The 19,498-nt window shown below is 45.0% G+C and overlaps 2 protein-coding genes across 7 annotated transcripts in view; one reads left to right on the forward strand and one right to left on the reverse strand.

The window, feature by feature from the left end:
- TAB1 (TGF-beta activated kinase 1 (MAP3K7) binding protein 1) overlaps positions 1-14,965 on the reverse strand; it is an 82,462-nt gene extending 67,497 nt beyond the window's left edge. For 3 of the 6 annotated variants that reach the window (XM_085887117.1, XM_085887114.1, XM_085887111.1), the window contains exon 1: positions 2,320-2,475. In XM_085887117.1, the coding sequence (XP_085743243.1) occupies positions 2,320-2,433 (114 nt within the window). In that variant the 5' untranslated portion in view covers positions 2,434-2,475. Of the gene's footprint in view, positions 1-2,319; positions 2,476-11,762; positions 11,871-14,405; positions 14,497-14,753 lie in introns of those variants that run through there. The other 3 variants (XM_085887125.1, XM_085887127.1, XM_085887122.1) reach the window with 3 other exon arrangements.
- A 3,954-nt stretch (positions 14,966-18,919) lies between these two features.
- The window catches only part of LOC147034687 (MICAL-like protein 2), a 129,092-nt gene continuing 128,513 nt past the window's right edge, over positions 18,920-19,498 (forward strand). The window contains exon 1 of the mRNA XM_085887136.1: positions 18,920-18,987. Coding sequence (XP_085743262.1) covers positions 18,935-18,987 — 53 coding nt within the window. The 5' untranslated portion in view covers positions 18,920-18,934. The remainder of the gene's footprint in view (positions 18,988-19,498) is intronic.

A 19,498-nucleotide genomic window follows, 5' to 3' on the forward strand; every position in this document is an offset into this window, starting at 1 on the left:
ATACAAGCTGATAACATTTGGAAAAACTTCGTTTTGGCAAGATAAAAACACATCATCAACCACACAACAACCCTTGACGAGACCCCCACCAACAACACCTCGTACACTTGCATCAATGTTGAAGCGATCAAAAATCCTGCCAACATCCCCATCCCCCTGTATATCCATAACTTCCAGGTACCGATCTAATTCTAATTTAATTGGTTCACGAGTCAGTAAGTGACCACTATATTCGTTATGGGTGTGTGTCCGTCTGTCCCGAGCATAGCTCCGTGGGTTTTGATCTGATCCTGATAAAATTTGGGTGGGAGGTTTACATCATGATCTAGTTGTTTTCTGAGAATGGGTGTACTGCGCCCAAAAAACACGTGTTTTTAGGGAGTAGCCGGTTTCAAGTTACATCTTCTCCGAGGGGGTTTGTTGAATCTGGCAGGGGTTTCGGTATTTGGTTAGCCCAACGGCACCTGCATAGCCCCACGGAGCTCGATTTTTCATTTTCGTCCCAAGGTCACAAGGTCACGAACTTAGAAAATGTCAAAAAAAATCTATAAATTGGGCATCGAGCTCCTAGGGTTTTCAACTGTTTCGAATGAAAGTTGGTATGCAAGTAGTGCTTTTCGAGTACTGCAACTTTCATCATTTACATTTTTCCCGATTCCCGCCAGTTTGCCCGTGGCGTCCCCTCCAAAGTCAAAAAATAAAAAAGGCGAACCGTGTACATTGCTCGTGAACCATCGCCATCTTCAGACTTGTCTTATCTACTATTTCTGCTGCCACCACCTTTCCAGGGAGATCATTCTATGCATTAACTACTCTCTAAGTAAAAGTCCCCTGCCTTACTACCGTCTTAACTCTCCTGTTCTTTACTCTCAGGCTATGGCCCCAGATCCTATCAATGTCTACTCTGTTGAATAATTCTTCTGTACTTGCTTTATCTACACCTGTCGTTATGTTAAACATCTCTATCATATCTCCTCGTAACCGCCTCCATTCAAGTGTATAAAGCCCTTTCTCCTTCAGCCGCTCGTCATAGCTGAGTCTAGCTCGGCCTGGAATCAATCCAGTCGTCCTACGCTTGACCTTCTCTCTGGCATCTATGTCACTCCCGAACTATGGTGACCAAAACTGAACACAATATTCTCGATGTGGCCCTCACTAAATTCATGTACAATGTGAACACCACCTCCTTTGATTTATAAATGATCCCCATCCGAATACAGCCTAAAACCCGATTTGCTTTACCTATAGCTGCCTGGCCCTGTGCTGCCTGCTTACCTCCCATATCTAGTAACACCCCCATATCCTTCTCCCGTGTCAGACACTCCAAAATTACCCCTTACATCCTGTAATCTCTATTTTCATTGTTTTTTTTTCCCATTCCCACCTTCCACCTGCTCAGGTTAAATTGCCCAAACCTGCTCACCATCCCCTCTGCTATCCACCTTACCTTTTGAGATGTCATGTTCACAGACAGACAGACAGACAGACAGACAGACAGACAGACAGACAGACAGACAGACAGACAAACCTTAATGTGGTGTTGATGTCACGCAGGTATGATTGGCTGAATGACCTCCACCTGTGTCTGATTTCCTTGTATCAACATTTGGAATTAAAACATAACCTCGTCCACCTTCACTGACCCAGGTGACCGAGTACCTTAAATATCCCATTTCCTACAATTTACCAAAACATAATAAATGGACCATCACCCACACCTCACTCAAAACTACTATTACTACTCATTCTTTATTATTCCTTCTGGTACAATTATTCCTTCTTGCAGGCTTGTTTTTTTTTTTTTTTTGGTGGTAAGTCTTTCACGAATCGGCCGTCCAGGTGACACCTCGCCGACTCTTCGTGAAAGACACCGTTGGGCTTTTAACGTCCACTAACTAACGCTGGCATACGGGACAGCCGGCTTAACGCGAATCCGAGGTCGGGCACACGTTGTGCGGCAACGCACGACCTGCGAAGCTCCACTTTGGACGGGTTGTGTTCGGGTCGGGACTCGAACCCCAAACAAGACTGTTTAAAGACAAGTGCGCGACCTCCGCACCATCCTGTTGAACACACACCTCACAAATAACAAACAAACATCATCATGTAACTTCGTCGTCGTCAACCTGGCCAGCACAAACGACGTGAAGAGATTGAAACGTCCGGCCTAAAACGCCCAAACATCCTGAGTGTTCAATGTTGAGCCCTTTTAATCCGGGCCTACTCCTCCAATTGTTCATCCTCCTGGCACTTTACTGTCCAAACGATTTCTTTCAATTATTTTATCTTCAACCCGCGATAAGTTTTCTTGCGTCTTACCTGTTGAACACAAGCTTTCCCGCCGCGCAGCGTCGCCATTTTCCCAACATGCACCGCAGGTGCTGCGTTTGATGAAAATAGAACGCTCATTGCGGAAGATGAAGAGTTGCGCATCCGCCATCTTACCAGGCCCAGACTTCGGGCAATACAACAGTGCGCATCCGCCATCTTACCAGGCCCAGACTTCGGGCAATACAACAGTGCGCATCCGCCATCTTACCAGGCCCAGACTTCATGCAATACAACAGTGCGCATCCGCCATCTTACCAGGCCCAGACTTCAGGCAATTCAGTACAACAGTGCGCATCCGCCATCTTTCCAGGCTCAGACTTCAAGAAATCAATCAGTGCGCATCCGCCATCTTACCAGGCCCAGACTTCAGGCAATACAACAGTGCGCATCCGCCATCTTACCAGGCCCAGACTTCAGGCAATACAACAGTGCGCATCCGCCATCTTACCAGGCCCAGACTTCAGGCAATTCAGTACAACAGTGCGCATCCGCCATCTTGCCAAGCTCAGACTTCAACAAATCCAACAGTGCGCATCCGCCATCTTACCAGGCCCAGACTTCAGGAAATACAACAGTATATCTAATCTGAGCTGGTCGTCCGACTGGTCCAAAGCGGAATGTCTTCCTGAAATCATCATTACCTTGTCCTTTTCAAGAACGAACCGCAATCTTCAGGTTAAGAGCAATGACAATACGTTTCCATCACTGATGTGAATCCATTGGGCTCAGTAACTTCCCTGCAGTCGGAGTAGTAGTTCGTCCATATATTACGTACTATATATCCTGCTGGTTGGACCAGTGTTGCAGAGGGATGGGGTGCGACTGAGTCTGCGTTACGTCACCTCTTTATAAACATTCGGCTGACACGTTTTTGCCGTAGTGTGACGGTCAACTCGGCAAGTTGGTTGGAATCAGGATTTTCCTCTTTATTCCAGCTCCTCGGGTGGGGCTTCGGCCCAGGTCCAGTGCAGTCCTCGGGTCCAGTCCATACGAGTGCTGAAAAGTGTGGAGGCCAGTACACACCCCTGACGAACTCCAGTAACAACGGAACTATTGTTAAGGTTCCGGCGGTGGCGGGATTCGCACCCCACTCTTGACAGCAAAATATTGAAGATTCGGCGTCACTTCATGGCACCGCCGTCTCCGGGGTTATAACGCCGGCTGGCTCGGCACAGGTCTCGGGTTACGCGCCTCAGATCACGATACCAAAATACACCTGTGCCTTGCCAGTTGGGGAAATAGACCCCGGTTACAGACTGGGTTTGTCAGAGACCGAGCGAAATCTGCCAGTCCGTAAGCATTTTGGTTTTAAATACAAATCGAGCGAATTGTTCCTCAAGGCGCTGTCACACCTTGATGATTTAGCCAGCAATGGCAACGTATAAAAATGTATGTAAAACGTTGGCGTACGCTGAAATTTTGATGTTTTTTTTGTTTAAGTTTTGGTCGTCTTCATAACGTGTTGGTCGCAGCGTCGCCATTTTCCCAACATGCACCGCAGGTGCTGCGTTTGATGAAAATAGAGCGCTCATTGCGGAAGATGACGATTTCGATTGATTATAACATTGTCATGAACGTTTTGCTTGTGTCGTGTTCCCCGATGTGTCCCCAATAAATCTCGCTGATTCATGTGAAAGTTGCCGCTTTGAGGTTATTCGTGCCGTGCTGAAGGCGCTGTCACACCTTGACGGTTACAGACTGGGTTTGTCAGAGACCGAGCGAAATCTGCCAGTCCATAAGCATTTTGGTCTTAAATACAAATCGAGCGAATTGTTCCTCAAGGCGCTGTCACACCTTGACGATTTAGCCAGCAATGGCAACGTATAAAAATGTCAATATGCGTTGGAGGTACGTTACACATAGGTTCAAAGCACGTTACTCATAGGTTAGAAATATGTTTTGGGTACGCTAAGCATTACCTCGACGTGTGTCAACGATCGTGTAACGTGCCTACAACACGTTATTCATAGGTTATAAATAAGTTTCGGGTACGCTAATCATTACCTCGACGTGTTTCGACTTATGAGTAACTTACAAGTAACGTGTGTCGACATGTGTCAACGATCGCATATCGTGCCTACAGCTTATTGTCAGCGTAGCGGAACGTGCGAGTCATACGCTGGCATACGTCGTAAAATTTCAAGCATGCTAAACTTTGAGGACAACCGCAAAGTACAACGATGAAAGCCAGCGTACTACGACGTATGGCAGTTTTTCAGCGTGCTCTTAACGTATACAAACTTACCCATAACGTATTCGACGTGTGCCAGCGTTTTAGACAAATTTTTCATAAGTCGGCATACGCTGGCTAAATCGTCAAGGTGTGACAGCGCCTTCAGGACGGCACGAATAACCTCAAAGCGGTAACTTTCACATGAATCAGCGAGATTTATTGGGGACACATCGGGGAACACGACACAAGCAAAACATTCATGACAATGTTATAATCAATCTCTAACCCGCTCTTAACTCGGGAGCTACGAATTACGGGTTTCGAAGGGAACCCTAGCGATATAAACCTTAGACAACATGCAGACAACAAGACACAGAGTACTTGGTGATGCCTCATGGACGAGAGGAAAAGTGTCAAAGGCACGAATGCGGCTCGTGATAAGCCGATGTCAACGGATTCGAGCGCCCAAGCTCAAACACACAGCATAGCAAAATAGCGGTGGCGGCATTTTGTCACACCGCCCACACATGACGCCTCAGCGCGTTCAGCCCCCGTAAGGTCGACGGCACAAGAACGGAAGATCCACGGTGTGCTCCAGCTGGATTTTCACAAGGTCCAGCATACAAATCCAGGCCTGGCCCGTTCACCAGAGTAGGCCAAATCGGGGTGTTGGGCTCCGCAGGCGGATTGACGGGATGGAAAAACGTGTCGAGCCGTGCCGGGAGCAAAGACAGACAGTCAGAGGCTCCGTCACTGGACTCCGGATGAACCTGTCGATGTCCTCATAAAAGTCGATCGCCAACTCCCCTCATGCAGTACCTCCTGCCTCTTTCACGAAGCAGATCGCAGACAGACACAGCCGTCCCTTACACAGCAGATCGCGACTCCCACTCCCACAGAAACACAACCCTGGCATATACCTACTTGGAACGACTCCTCTGAGTGTCATCGTTAACCCCTATCAAGCAGCTGAGGTCCTACGGCCTCTTGGGAAAGCAAAATAGCTGACTGAAACAAAAATATGCCACCTCCACTCCTCTGTACCCCCCCCCCCACCATCCCACCTTCCTGTGTCTGTGATCTGTCCCCCCTATATTTCCACAGGGAGCTCAAAGTCCACCAAAAACCCCTTTCTGGTGAAACTGCCAAAATCACGAATCACTGCTCACCTTCACTCTTTCATTCCAGTTTTTTTCCCACCTTTGGAACAAACTCCCAACACTCTCTTCAATCCCACTCCTTCCTCCAGGTCTTTAAAATAGCTGTTCATCACCATCTCTGATCTTCCCCTATCCAAAATCTTGATTTTCACTACCCCCACTAATCCACCCCAAACCTACTTCCTTCAAATTCCCTGGTTTCCTTCCTGAAAGTCCCTGTGGTACCATCTTGTTTACCCCGTGTACCCCGCCCCATCCCTCTCCCTTCCACGGATCTCCTGTTGTCTTTGTTCCCCACTATTTTGTGCTTCCCTCTGTAGAAAGATTTTATCATGATGGGTTTGGGGGTGATAAAATAAATAAATTGATGATGATTAAAACTTGGTATTAAAATGAAAATGTTAAACCTGAAGTAAAATGTACTCAAATATGATAGGATTCTTTTTAAGTATGTATCCATTTGGAGTTAACATAATTTTATTTCTCCTCTGTATGGAAAGATCACCTGTAGAGTAAATGTCTAAACAGATTGAACTTTGCCAGTAATATAAGTTGAATATAAAGAAGAATTGCCTATCATTTTCAAAGCTATCTAAAGGAATTTTTAAAACAGACACAAACAAGTTGGAATGTAGATTTGAGGTGTCCAGATGGATTCACGAAGCTCTGTTCGCTTCAAGATAATTTTGTTGCGGGGCCGGGTATTGGTGGTGTGCATGACCGCTATAGGAAGCAGTAGAGTCGGCTCCACCGAACACACCGGAATTGAGGTCGTGCCTTTAGGATAAGTCTGAAAGGCACGGGTCCCTAACTGGACCATGAATTGCCAATAATTCGACCGTGTGGGGTAGGGACAATTGCCAAACTTCAATATACCTAATTACCCACGCGGACAAAGCTATCGGGGAATTCACACCCTCGACGGACCTCGAGCGGAACGAGCCGTTACCGAGCCCGAACCGTATGTAACCCGAGCGGAGATTACCAAGGCCCATGGGACCAAATGAACAATTTACGGCGTAGTTATTTCTCAGTACACACCGTGCCAGGCCAATGAAAGAAACACAGAAACGAGCTGGAACATTTAACAAAAGGTATATTTCTTTATAATGGGGCAGGGGAGCACGCAAGAAGGCAGAGTTAACCGAATACTGAAGGAATAGCAATTTATGTGCAAGCACTTATGCATGTTTTACTGAATAGAATGGCGCCACGAACACACACACGTACACCCAAAAAGAAACGGACCCGTCAGGTCTTTATTGGAGGCCTCCAGCTAGAGGAAAGGCGAGCTGGAGGTCAGAGCCTATTCTTGGATCTTCCTGCCTCGTGCGGTCTTCGACGATCCGGTGTGGCAGGACTCGAACCCGCCACCCAATGCTGCTCCAAGCCCAGGCAGGCGATCCTCGCGGGACGGGCTCGCAGGCACACAGGCCACAACAGAAGACACTCTGTTGGCAGGACCCCAGGAAGGCGACGACGCTTCAGAAGACCACCAGACGTCCGAAGACCAGAAGACAATTCTCAACCACTCTACTCTCTGGCCCACGCGCGCTTCTCTTATCCCCCGCTCGCACTCCCTCGTTGGGCCGAGAGAACGCTCTATGCCCATATTTGGAGCCAAGCCAGAACGAAACGCTTGTGCCCATATTTGGGGCGAAGCCAGCACACCAACGTCCAGAGAAACCCCGTCTAGCACACAGGACTCCGCCCACGTATGTGCTGACACGCACATGTGCAATGGTGCCGGTGGATGAAGGTGGAAGGAAGCGAAGGCAGGTGTCGTTGTCGTTGTTGGTAATTTAAATCCTAACTATCAAAATAACTCACAGAGCACGTACAATTAATCACCCATTAAACATAGGACGGGACCCTAACTAGAAACCCATATTTACCGACATAACTGATCTATAGGACCTGGCTGTTGTGTGCAGTAAGCTTCCAAATTCGCAACAATATATCTTCCTAGTTTTGGGAGAAGCAGACTGACTTTAACCTACATAAGATGGAAACTTGTTTTAATTGCCATTAGGGTTGGCATTTGAGGTCATTCTCGCATTCTGTGTGATTAATGTCTGGGTTTGAGTTTGTGTTCCAACCATTGAAGCAGGAGCTGTCAAAGCAGACTGAAGATAAGGTTCACCTGGAAATTGTCAAGACCGGGCGAACTGGCGTCAGTGTCAGAAAATTATAAAAACTGTGTCTTACTGGAAACTATATAAAGGCGAAGATTCTCCGGTTATGTTGAGAGATCTGAAGTGAATTTGTCTGTCCAGGATCTCCTGTGCTGGCACATATAAACTGTTTATTTGTTGAATAAATGTTTTAAAATTGTACTGACGTTCTGTATCTGTATCTACACCTCTCCCACCCCTCTTGTTTCCTGCCTTGTTATATGTTCTGTGCATTCAGTCTTACACGAGCCTTGACTTGGTGTCCAAAAAAACAATGACAATCAGTCACAGAAAGTGACTGAAGGGACACAGACTCCTCCTAGGCTGATGCCTAAGTCTGTGTGACCACACCGAGCAGCCAGAATGTGTGATGAAAAGGATAATGACTGCACCTTCTCCAGTGAGGAAAGGGATCCCTGCCTCATGAGATGACAGCTGACTACACCAAGCTAAAAAAGTGTCACCTGTTCCACAACCAACAACTACTCGGTTCCAGACAAATCGGAGAAAAATAAATCAACAGAGCGTGAACTTAGAGGAGAAGGAAATCATCCTCCACTGCAAAGTGTATTCTACACGCGATGCATGGGGGACTAACGGTGGAGGAGAAAGATTCATGAACCAATTGAAGCAAACAAAGCTGTCAGCCAAGAACGAAGGTGTTCCATGATCGAAATTCAATTCAACAGCATCAATGAGGGAAAAATACTTCACCCAGGAAAGAATAAAAGAAATAACTAGCAAAGCAACACAACAATCAATGGAAAACAAAAATCGGATGACCCAAGGAGAGAGAATCAACGGAAAAATGAAATACTGGACAAAGAAGGAAAAATAGACCTTAATATGGGCAATGGGACATTCCAAACGAAAAGGTGTGAGAAAAGGAAGTGTGAACACCTGGGAACAGATATTCTGAAGACGATGCCCTGATAAAGTTAATTTTAATCAGGCAACACTGAACTCAAAGAAAGACAAGATCGTCCAAGGCAAAATATTCACAAAAGAGGAACTAACAGTCAGAAATGAACAAACTGACGAGGTAATAATAAATGACCAACCACCTATAAATGGTGACCGACCACCTGTAAATGGTGACCGACCACCTATAAATGATGACCGACCACCTGTAAATGGTAACCGACCACCTGTAAATGGTAACCGACCACCTGTAAATGGTAACTGACCACCTGTAAATGGTGACCAACCATCTATAAATGGTGACCGAGTACCTATAAATGGTGACTGAGTACCTATAAATGGTGACCGACCACCTGGAAATGTGACCGACCACCTGGAAATGGTGACCGACCACCTGGAAATGGTGACCAACCACCTGTAAATGGTGACCGACTACCTATAAATGGTGACCAACCACCTATAAATGGTGACCGAGTACCTAAAATAGTGACCGACCACCTGTAAATGGTGACCGACCACCTATAAATGGTGACTGAGTACCTAAAATAGTGACCGACCACCTGTAAATGGTGACCGACCACCCATAAATGGTGACCGACCACCCATAAATGGTGACCGACCACCCGTAAATAGTGACCAACCACCTATAAATGGTGACCGACCACCTGTAAATGGTGACCGACCACCTGTAAATGGTGACCGACCACCTATAAATGATGACCGACCACCTGTAAATGGTAACCGACCACCTGTAAATGGTAACCGACCACCTGTAAATGGTAACTGACCACCTGTAAATGGTGACCAACCATCTATAAATGGTGACCGAGTACCTATAAATGGTGACTGAGTACCTATAAATGGTGACCGACCACCTGGAAATGTGACCGACCACCTGGAAATGGTGACCGACCACCTGGAAATGGTGACCAACCACCTGTAAATGGTGACCGACTACCTATAAATGGTGACCAACCACCTATAAATGGTGACCGAGTACCTAAAATAGTGACCGACCACCTGTAAATGGTGACCGACCACCTATAAATGGTGACTGAGTACCTAAAATAGTGACCGACCACCTGTAAATGGTAACCGACCACCTGTAAATGGTAACCGACCACCTGTAAATGGTAACTGACCACCTGTAAATGGTGACCAACCATCTATAAATGGTGACCGAGTACCTATAAATGGTGACTGAGTACCTATAAATGGTGACCGACCACCTGGAAATGTGACCGACCACCTGGAAATGGTGACCGACCACCTGGAAATGGTGACCAACCACCTGTAAATGGTGACCGACTACCTATAAATGGTGACCAACCACCTATAAATGGTGACCGAGTACCTAAAATAGTGACCGACCACCTGTAAATGGTGACCGACCACCTATAAATGGTGACTGAGTACCTAAAATAGTGACCGACCACCTGTAAATGGTGACCGACCACCCATAAATGGTGACCGACCACCCATAAATGGTGACCGACCACCCGTAAATAGTGACCGACCACCTATAAATGGTGACCGACCACCTGTAAATGGTGACCGACCACCTATAAATGGTGACCGACCACCTATAAATGGTGACCGACCACCTATAAATGGTGACCGACCACCTGTAAATGGTGACTGACCACCTGTAAATGGTGACCGACTACCTATAAATGGTGACCAACCACCCATAAATAGTGACCAACCACCTATAAATGGTGACCGACCACCTGTAAATGGTGACCGACCACCTGTAAATGGTGACCGACCACCTATAAATGGTGACTGAGTACCTAAAATAGTGACCGACCACCTGTAAATGGTGACCGACCACCCATAAATGGTGACCGACCACCCATAAATGGTGACCGACCACCCGTAAATAGTGACCAACCACCTATAAATGGTGACCGACCACCTGTAAATGGTGACCGACCACCTATAAATGGTGACCGACCACCTGTAAATGGTGACCGACTACCTATAAATGGTGACCAACCATCTATAAATGGTGACCAACCACCCATAAATGGTGACCGACCACCCGTAAATAGTGACCAACCACCTATAAATGGTGACCGACCACCCGTAAATAGTGACCAACCATCTATAAATGGTGACCGAGTACCTATAAATGGTGACTGAGTACCTATAAATGGTGACCAACCACCTGGAAATGTGACCGACCACCTGGAAATGGTGACCGACCACCTGGAAATGGTGACCAACCACCTGTAAATGGTGACCGACTACCTATAAATGGTGACCAACCACCTATAAATGGTGACCGAGTACCTAAAATAGTGACCGACCACCTGTAAATGGTGACCGACCACCTGGAAATGTGACCAACCACCTATAAATGGTGACCGACCACCTGTAAATGGTGACTGACCACCTGTAAATGGCAACCGACCACCTGTAAATGGTAACTGACCACCTGTAAATGGTGACCGACTACCTATAAATGGTGACCAACCATCTATAAATGGTGACCGACCACCTGTAAATGGTAACCGACCACCTGTAAATGGTGACTGACCACCTGTAAATGGTGACCGACTACCTATAAATGGTGACCAACCATCTATAAATGGTGACCGACCACCCGTAAATGGTGACCGACCACCAACGTCACAACTTGGGTTTTTGAAACGACGGCTGGTTCTCTCCAGGAGTCTCTGCTGACTTTCTCAAAGATGTTTCCGGTCGTTGTTCATCGCGTTTTGACTTTATTTTGTTGCCTCCGTGTTTACTGTGTGTTCCTCGTTCGGTTTTGTTTCAAAACTTGTGATATTTGGTGAGTTTTCGTCGATCTTGTCATGTCAGGTTTCCCCGTCGATGTGCTCGATCGTGTTCATTTGTATTTTCTCCTCATTACCATCAGTTTCTATTTTCTCCACTTTTCCCTCCACCCTCCATCTCATCTATCCCTCCCAACTACACCCTCTGTTTCATATCTTAAAATATAAAAAATACAAAAAAAACCTTTTCCCCTCTCACCTTATACCCCACGTAACCACGTGACTTCCTGTACCGACTCTTCTTCTTCTTTCTATTCCCTGCCAATCCCACTCTCATCGTGAAGGTATTCACCACACATCTTCACAACCTTTTCTTCAAACTTTTCCTTCACTCTCCCCCCCCCTCTTCCCAAATCTTCAACAACAACAACAACAACAACATCAACAACAACAACAAAACAACGGTCTCTCACAATGATTCGACTTCACCTCTTCGCTCGGTCCTTCTTCAAAATCTTGTGTTCAATTCGACCTTTCCTTCATCCCATGTCTAAAAATTCCATCTGTTACGTTTCCTTTCTCCACTCCGTCAATTCTTCTGCACTCCATCCATCGTACAATGTATTTAAAGGAATCTCTGATCTGCAAATTAAAAAATCCCATTTTGCAATGCTTGTTCATCTTTCATCATTAATTGTTCTTTTTTTTTCCTACTTCAGTGCAAATTCATCCACCTCCTTATTTCTACCTCCTCCTCACTTCTTCCCTGTAATACCCACTCCCTACTCCTATCTTTCCCCCCATCCGAGCATCTCTCCACTGTCCTCTCCATTACTAACAGGTCCTCCTCTGGTTCCCTTCGTATGCATGCAAACTTTCAAGCTGCTTGGTTTCATGGTTTTTGAATTAAGGAGTTGACACACACACACACACACACACACACACACACACACACACACACACACACACACACACACACACACACACACACACACACACACACACACACACACACACACACACACACACACACACACACACACACTCACTGGCTGACTGACTGAATGACCTACTGACACACTCTGACATTTATTAGTATCGATGAAGAGGATGCTTCATTGAGCTGAATGGATATATTTAATCTGGTGTTGGTGCAGTGCAGGCATGATGGTCCGAATGACCTCCTCCTGTGTCAAAGTTCCTTATTCCTTGTTTATTGTTTTTCTCACATCACTGTTGGTGAAGGACAGGTACTCCCTCAATTATCTTTTGTCTTGACTGATTTATCAAAGTGATAGTGGACGTCCACAAGGAAATCTTCAACACTGAATGTGAAGGCCTTGGAACCCTTCTGGACCGTGAGATGTGCTTCAAGTCACGTGGGGAGGAGGGGGGCACCCTGGGTGCATCGACGGCTGTTTCTGATTGATCCTCTACAGTACAGAGTTATTCTTCCCAACCATACTTGATGCATCGTTCTGGAATTGTCAGAAATGGAACCATTATTTTGGACTATCAGCCGTTGCCTTCAGAATTTATTCTTGTGGTTCACTCCTTGGCAGAAGATAAAATATTGTTTATAGTAGGGACGGCGGGAAAGTTTAATTTTCCACTGTTGTAGTTTAATTTCTGGACATTAAAGTACACTGTGCAAAATTAAAGCTTGTAAACGCGGAGGAACAACAGATAATCAAATGAAGATGGGGATGGTCACCCAACAAGTACAGGTCCAATCAGAGTGGCCTCAAAATGAATATCACTATGGTTAGATCCCGACCAGGAGGGTGACCATTTCCACTCGGGTGATTACCTGCACCAGATGATCCACCTTATACTCAGGTGAAGCACACAACTGTGTTGCAGACCTTACTGTGTGTGCTGTTTCACCCCCCCCCCCCCGGGAATATTTGCCTCCTCAAGGGTAAACAATGACTATCACCGCCACGCCTCAGTGCAGAGCACCATTTCCTGTGCGTTTTGTATTTCACGGTGATGGCCCCGCTTTATACAGGAGCGACAAAGGCTTCATCGGCTTGAGCCGTGACCTCCTGAACCAGAATGGGAGGACGGCTCTCTGAACTACGACACAATGACTGGGAAATCTTTGGTACATCAGGGCAGAAAAAATCTGAAAGAATGAACCCAAAACATTCACCAAATTAAATTTACCTGAAAGAGAAAAATAGGAAGAAGATTGAAGGTGAACTTTAAGCTTATATTTGGGAAGGTGAATTTTGTCGAATATACAAGAAAATAGAGAAATGTTCTCCGTCGAGAAAAATCTAGAAAAAGGGGGCAGAGAGGAAAGTAGGAAGTTTGGATGATTGGAGTTCAGGGTCAGCAGTCATGGAATCATTTAATGAAGTCACCTGGAAGGTCGGGCAAGATTGTCAGACATTTAAGAGGGGAAAGGTGAGGTCATATTGAGGAGAAATTTATCTGATGGCAATCAGCCTGTATCATGGCGGGCATCAAATAAATATCGAGAAAAGAAGGGCAGAGAGGAAAGTCAGAAGTTTCGATGATTGGACTTCAGGGTCAGCAGCTGTGGAGTCATTTCATGAAGTCACCTGGAAAGTCGGCAAGATTGTCAGACATTTACGAGGGGAAAGGTGAGGTCATATTGATTTTCTGATTTTCTGTGAGGATTCCTCCACACTCAATTGTGAGGATTCCTCAATTGGTGTTGTTCTCTCGGTTAATCTCATAATAAACCAGAAGGCGACTCGGTAGAGCGCACACCTCCAGCACGTAGTGTCTGATCCACGAGAACATATCGGGCCAAATCAATACATTGTTTAAATATCGTGTCATAGACTCCACTATATCTCTCAACGGTGAAGAATCACTTTAAAACAAAAAAAAAAAAAAAAAACTTGACTACTCGGATCCGGATTCAGACCTTCACCAAACTCGAATCAACTCGTCGTGTTCACACACCCAACGTGTCCACAAAATGTCATCCGGATCCACCCACAACTGTTTGAGATATCCTGTACACACAGAGACAGACAGAGGAGTGAAAACATGACGTCCTTCACCTTCAGTGGTGGAGGTAGCAAGGCAAGGGACGAATTCATTGTGTTGGAGTAAAAACGGCGGGAATCTGATAAGCCATCGGCCGGATTCGGACACGAGATAGTGGCAAGTTGGAATTGGTGCAGAAGCTCGAATCGGTGCAGGGGAAAAGAGAGGGGAGAGAGAAAGAGAAAGAGAAAGAGAAAGAGAAAGAGAAAGACAGAGAGCTCACCTGCTCAATCCATCAGGTGAGGAGAGAATCCTGGAAGCCACTGGTCAGTTGGGGCTTCGTGGTCTGTTTCACCCACAAACCGCAACTCGTCTCTTTCGGTCCTTCTTTATGGATTCCTCTCTTCACCTCATCCTTCTCTTTTTGGGTGTCTCCACTGCTCCTGCTCCTCTATTAACCTCTCTATTACCAGCCCGTGAATGTCACATTCCAAACAACTTTCCCAACGTTCCATTACTGCCGCAAAGGATTATGGGTCGCCAAACTTGGCAGCTGTTTCACCAATCCGCCCTTCCCCACAACCTAAAGTCCTAAACGATCAGCAGTCCCTCTTGTTGTGCCACTTGGATGTACAAATCACTTATTTTTTTAATCTTTCCTACAAACTGTTCAAAATAACAAAAACGAATTTCATTTCTTCAATGACGATATCATGTGGGGACGTCGTGATATGGAATAGGCAAAGCCGAGAAGCGAACGTAGAATTCTTCTTACATTCGATGCTGCAATTTCCGGTTACTTCGGCCTGGATTCGGGATCAGCGATCAAATAATGTAAATCACGATTAAAAATTATTTTTTGATGATGCGGGAGATACCTTTATTAAAATTAGGTGGACTTAAAACTGCTAGAGTATTTACTCTCTTGTTTTTTTGTTAATTTTTTCGTCATAAAGGTGTGATTGGGTATACTATAGATCAAATTAATTATTTGTGCATTTCTACAACCGTGATAACACTACTGCATATTACCTCAACATTACCTTCACAATGACAACTACACCGCCTAGAACAGGATCTCATCTGAAAAAATAAATATTACCTCAACATTACCTTCACACCAACAACTACACCGCCAAGAACAGGATCTCATCTGAAAAAATAAATATTACCTCAACATTACCTTCACAACAACAACTGCACCGCCGAGAACAGGATCTCATCAAAAAAAATAAATATTACCTCAACATTACCTCCACAACAACTACACCACTTAGAACAGGATCTCATCTGAAAAAATAAATATTACCTCAACATTACCATCACAACAACAACTGCACCGCCGAGCACAGGATCTCGTCTGAAAAATAAATATTACCTCAACATTACCTCCACAACAACTACACCACCTAGAACAGGATCTCATCTGAAAAAATAAATATTACCTCAACATTACCTTCACAACAACAACTGCAACGCCGAGAACAGGATCTCATCTGAAAAATAAATATTACCTCAACATTACCTTCACAACAACTACACCGCCTAGAACAGGATCTCATCTGAAAAAAAAAATATTACCTCAACATTACCTTCACAACAACAACTACACCGCCTAGAACATGATCTCATCTGAAAAAAAAAAATCCTCAACATTACTGAAGTGAATGCGAGGGAAAGACCTTCGGAGTATAAGGCATTATTTCACTTGATTGAAGCCGACTCTACAGACACATAAAGGTATACATGTGCAGCAAGGAATACATGTGCAGTCGATCACCGCAAAATAAATCAGCAATTAGCCAGCATAAGCACGGAGTCCGGTATACCCTCAATTCTCACCATTCAATGAGCACCAAGTGAACCACCGCTGTAAATGATATTGCCCCAGGGACAATCCCACCGATCGCGCGGCATCTCGGTTTTATCTGTCCCGTGTGCGAGCTGTGCGACACGTGATCGCGCGTCCCCTCATCCTTTATTTCATCACAATTACCTTCACAACGACAACTACACCGCCTAGAACAGGATCTCATCTGAAAAAAAAAATCCTCAACATTACCTTCACAACGACAACTACACCGCCTAGAACAGGATCTCATCTAAAAAAATAAACACTAGAAACGAACGTAGAATTCTTCTTACATTCAATTCTGACTTTACCTACAACTTGTTCACAACTGTATACGCAATTTCCGGTTACTTCGGCCTGGATTCGGGATCAGCGATCAAATAACGTAAATCACGATGAAAAATTATTTTTTGATGATGCGGGGGATATCTTTATTAAAATCAGTGCAGGAAATATACCACATGTCTGATATTTGGGTCTTTCATATCTCCGACGATGACTTTATCTCCCGGCATGCATCATTCTCTATGACAAAAACCAGAAAGCAAAAAAAAAAACCGGAAGCAAAAGGGTCATAGCCAACAACACGGATTCCAAATTGCCAGGGTATTGTGTTGTAGTTGTTTCCTATTCTCGCATGTGCACGCATTAAGTATGAAGCTCACTACGTTCACTATAAGCTTAGTTTGCAGTAAATCAGATCATTTTTGACGAAGTTATGAGTGAAAAACGATTTTGATCTTTTCGTGACTTTGACCTTGACCTTGACCTTTGATCCAATTGGACCCAAAAGTTAATGGGGTCGTCCAAGGTTCATTGCCCACCTGTGGATTAAATTTGATAGTGTTTGTTAAAGCCGTTTTGCCGTAAACTTGCTAACAGACAGACAGACAAACAAACAGACAAACAGACAAACAAACCGGACGATTACAATAACCCGCTCCCTCCCTCCGGGAGGGGCGGGATAAAAATAATTTCTCTTGAGCCGCTTTATCAATCGACATGAAACATCACAATTATGATCGAGTATTCATGGGGAATTTAATGTTGCGGCCACGGGTACCGAGACACCAGCTTGTCACTCAGGGGGATTAATCCCCGGTTGTCCTCGGAAGAGCCGTCCTGGGGCCACCGCTCACAATTGACGTTGTGGTATGGTAGGTTGTTTTAAAACCATGAACAGAGGCACGAAGCACTCGCTCAGGATGACGGAGGCACGAAGCACTCGCTCAGGATGACGGAGGCACGAAGCACTCGCTCAGGATGACGGAGGCACGAAGCACTCGCTCAGGATGACGGAGGCACGAAGCACTCGCTCAGGATGACGGAGGCACGAAGCACTCGCTCAAGGTGACGGAGGAAAGAAGCACTCGCTCAGGGTGACAGAGGCACGAAGCACTCGCTCTGAATGACATGGCAGGCAAAAGCATCCGCAGTGAGTGATCAATTCGCTCAGAAGGACATAGCGCAGTTCTGCATTCGACTGGAAGGCTTTTTGGCAAGTGGCTTAAGCACTCATGCAAGCATTCCAATTATGTGGTTGATGAGGAACATTCGGCCAGGTTGTCGCTGCATATCATATAGGATCCCTTTAACTTTTAAGCCAGTCTTCACTGCACATGCAGCAGTTAATGAAATAAAATGAATTCGTTCAAATAATTACTTTATGCATAACAACCCTGGAGACATCGCTTAATTCAATTCCCTGTGAAATAAACATTGCAGATAATCGGCCATCTTTCCTGCTCATCTGTGCATGCGTCACATGGTACACTGGTTCGGGGTCTACGCAAACATTTTAACTTTTTTTTTTTAAACCAGATTTGCTTTGACTCCCTGGAGAGCACCTCACAAAAACTTAAAAAACAGACACAGATTTGGTCGACAGTATGGATGGACAGTCTCTCTGGCGACAGGGCATGAGATCCTGCACTGAATGCATTAAAATCGTGTAGCTCAACGAAGCTAGTTAATTTTGGCACGTTCCTCAATTTTTTGTTCACTCAATGTAATTCTCCAAACAGTACAAAAAGGTCAGTTTGATGCTTTGGAAATTTCACATTTTCTTGTGTATCTATGGAGAAGGAGGGAACACAGCCTTGCTTGCTTAAAGTGAATAGGTATATCGGCTTACTCAAAAGACTCGTTATTTCTTTAAATTATCAGATTTCCCAACAGATTTGGCACTTATTTAGTCCAGACGATATCCGATACTCAAAGCCGAAATAATATTTCGATGACGTACTTTAATTAGTCCGTGAGAGTCGATTGTGGAAAATCATTCTTGAGGTCGGACATACGTCATAGTCACGTGACTTCGCTTGGTAAAGCGACCGCCATGTTGGCAAAAGGGGAAAAAAAACCACAGCACCGGTTGCAGACTCACGCACATCGTGGTTTTACTTGCACGCAAAGCCGAGTGATTTTTTTTTTCCCGTCGATGTATATCAGATAAATTGTGTTCACCCAAGTGTTTGCAATGTCATATCAATGTATAGAACATTTGTGAGGTGATGCGTCGGCCACAGATATCGATCCAAAATACAGTTAATTGGCCTTGATTCTTGGCCCGACCAGGACCCCGGTGGTTCGTGGATGGACAACCCGAAGGAATGGCCGAACGTGCAATACCCGGACGGATACACGTATCTAGTCAAGACACCAGGTACGTAATTCAATTTTAAACCGAGTTTTAACTGTGTATTATCAAATATTACTGTACTGGAGTGTTCATATATTATTTCAATTATTTATGAACTCCCAAGCTGACGTGGCTGGTTCACCTCCGCCATCGAAGATCGGAGGTTACTGTTTTCACCCCTTTCTGTTTGTTTGTTTGTTTGTTTGTGAACAGTATTATAGGAAAAAATCCTTGACGGATTTCGACGAAACTTGGTGGGGGGATTAGGTATGGTCCAAGGATCATGCCATTAGATTTTGGACTTCGTCCAAAATCCAATATGGCCGCTATGGCGGCCATTTTGAAAATATATTTGAATTTTTTTTTTTTGGCATTTCTTCATGTTTTAAGTGATTTCCAATTCCCCCCCCCCCAAAAAAAAAAATTGTTAGAGAAAACAAAATATTTTTGCAACTTTTTTTTTCAACCAAATTTCGATTTTTTTTTTTTTTTTTTTTGCATTTCTACATGTTACAAGTGATTTCCAACAAAAAAA

This window comes from Eptatretus burgeri, chromosome 1 (genome assembly GCF_056783735.1).
Source record: "Eptatretus burgeri isolate ZD-2024b chromosome 1, Ebu_testis_v1, whole genome shotgun sequence".
NCBI lineage: Eukaryota > Metazoa > Chordata > Myxini > Myxiniformes > Myxinidae > Eptatretus > Eptatretus burgeri.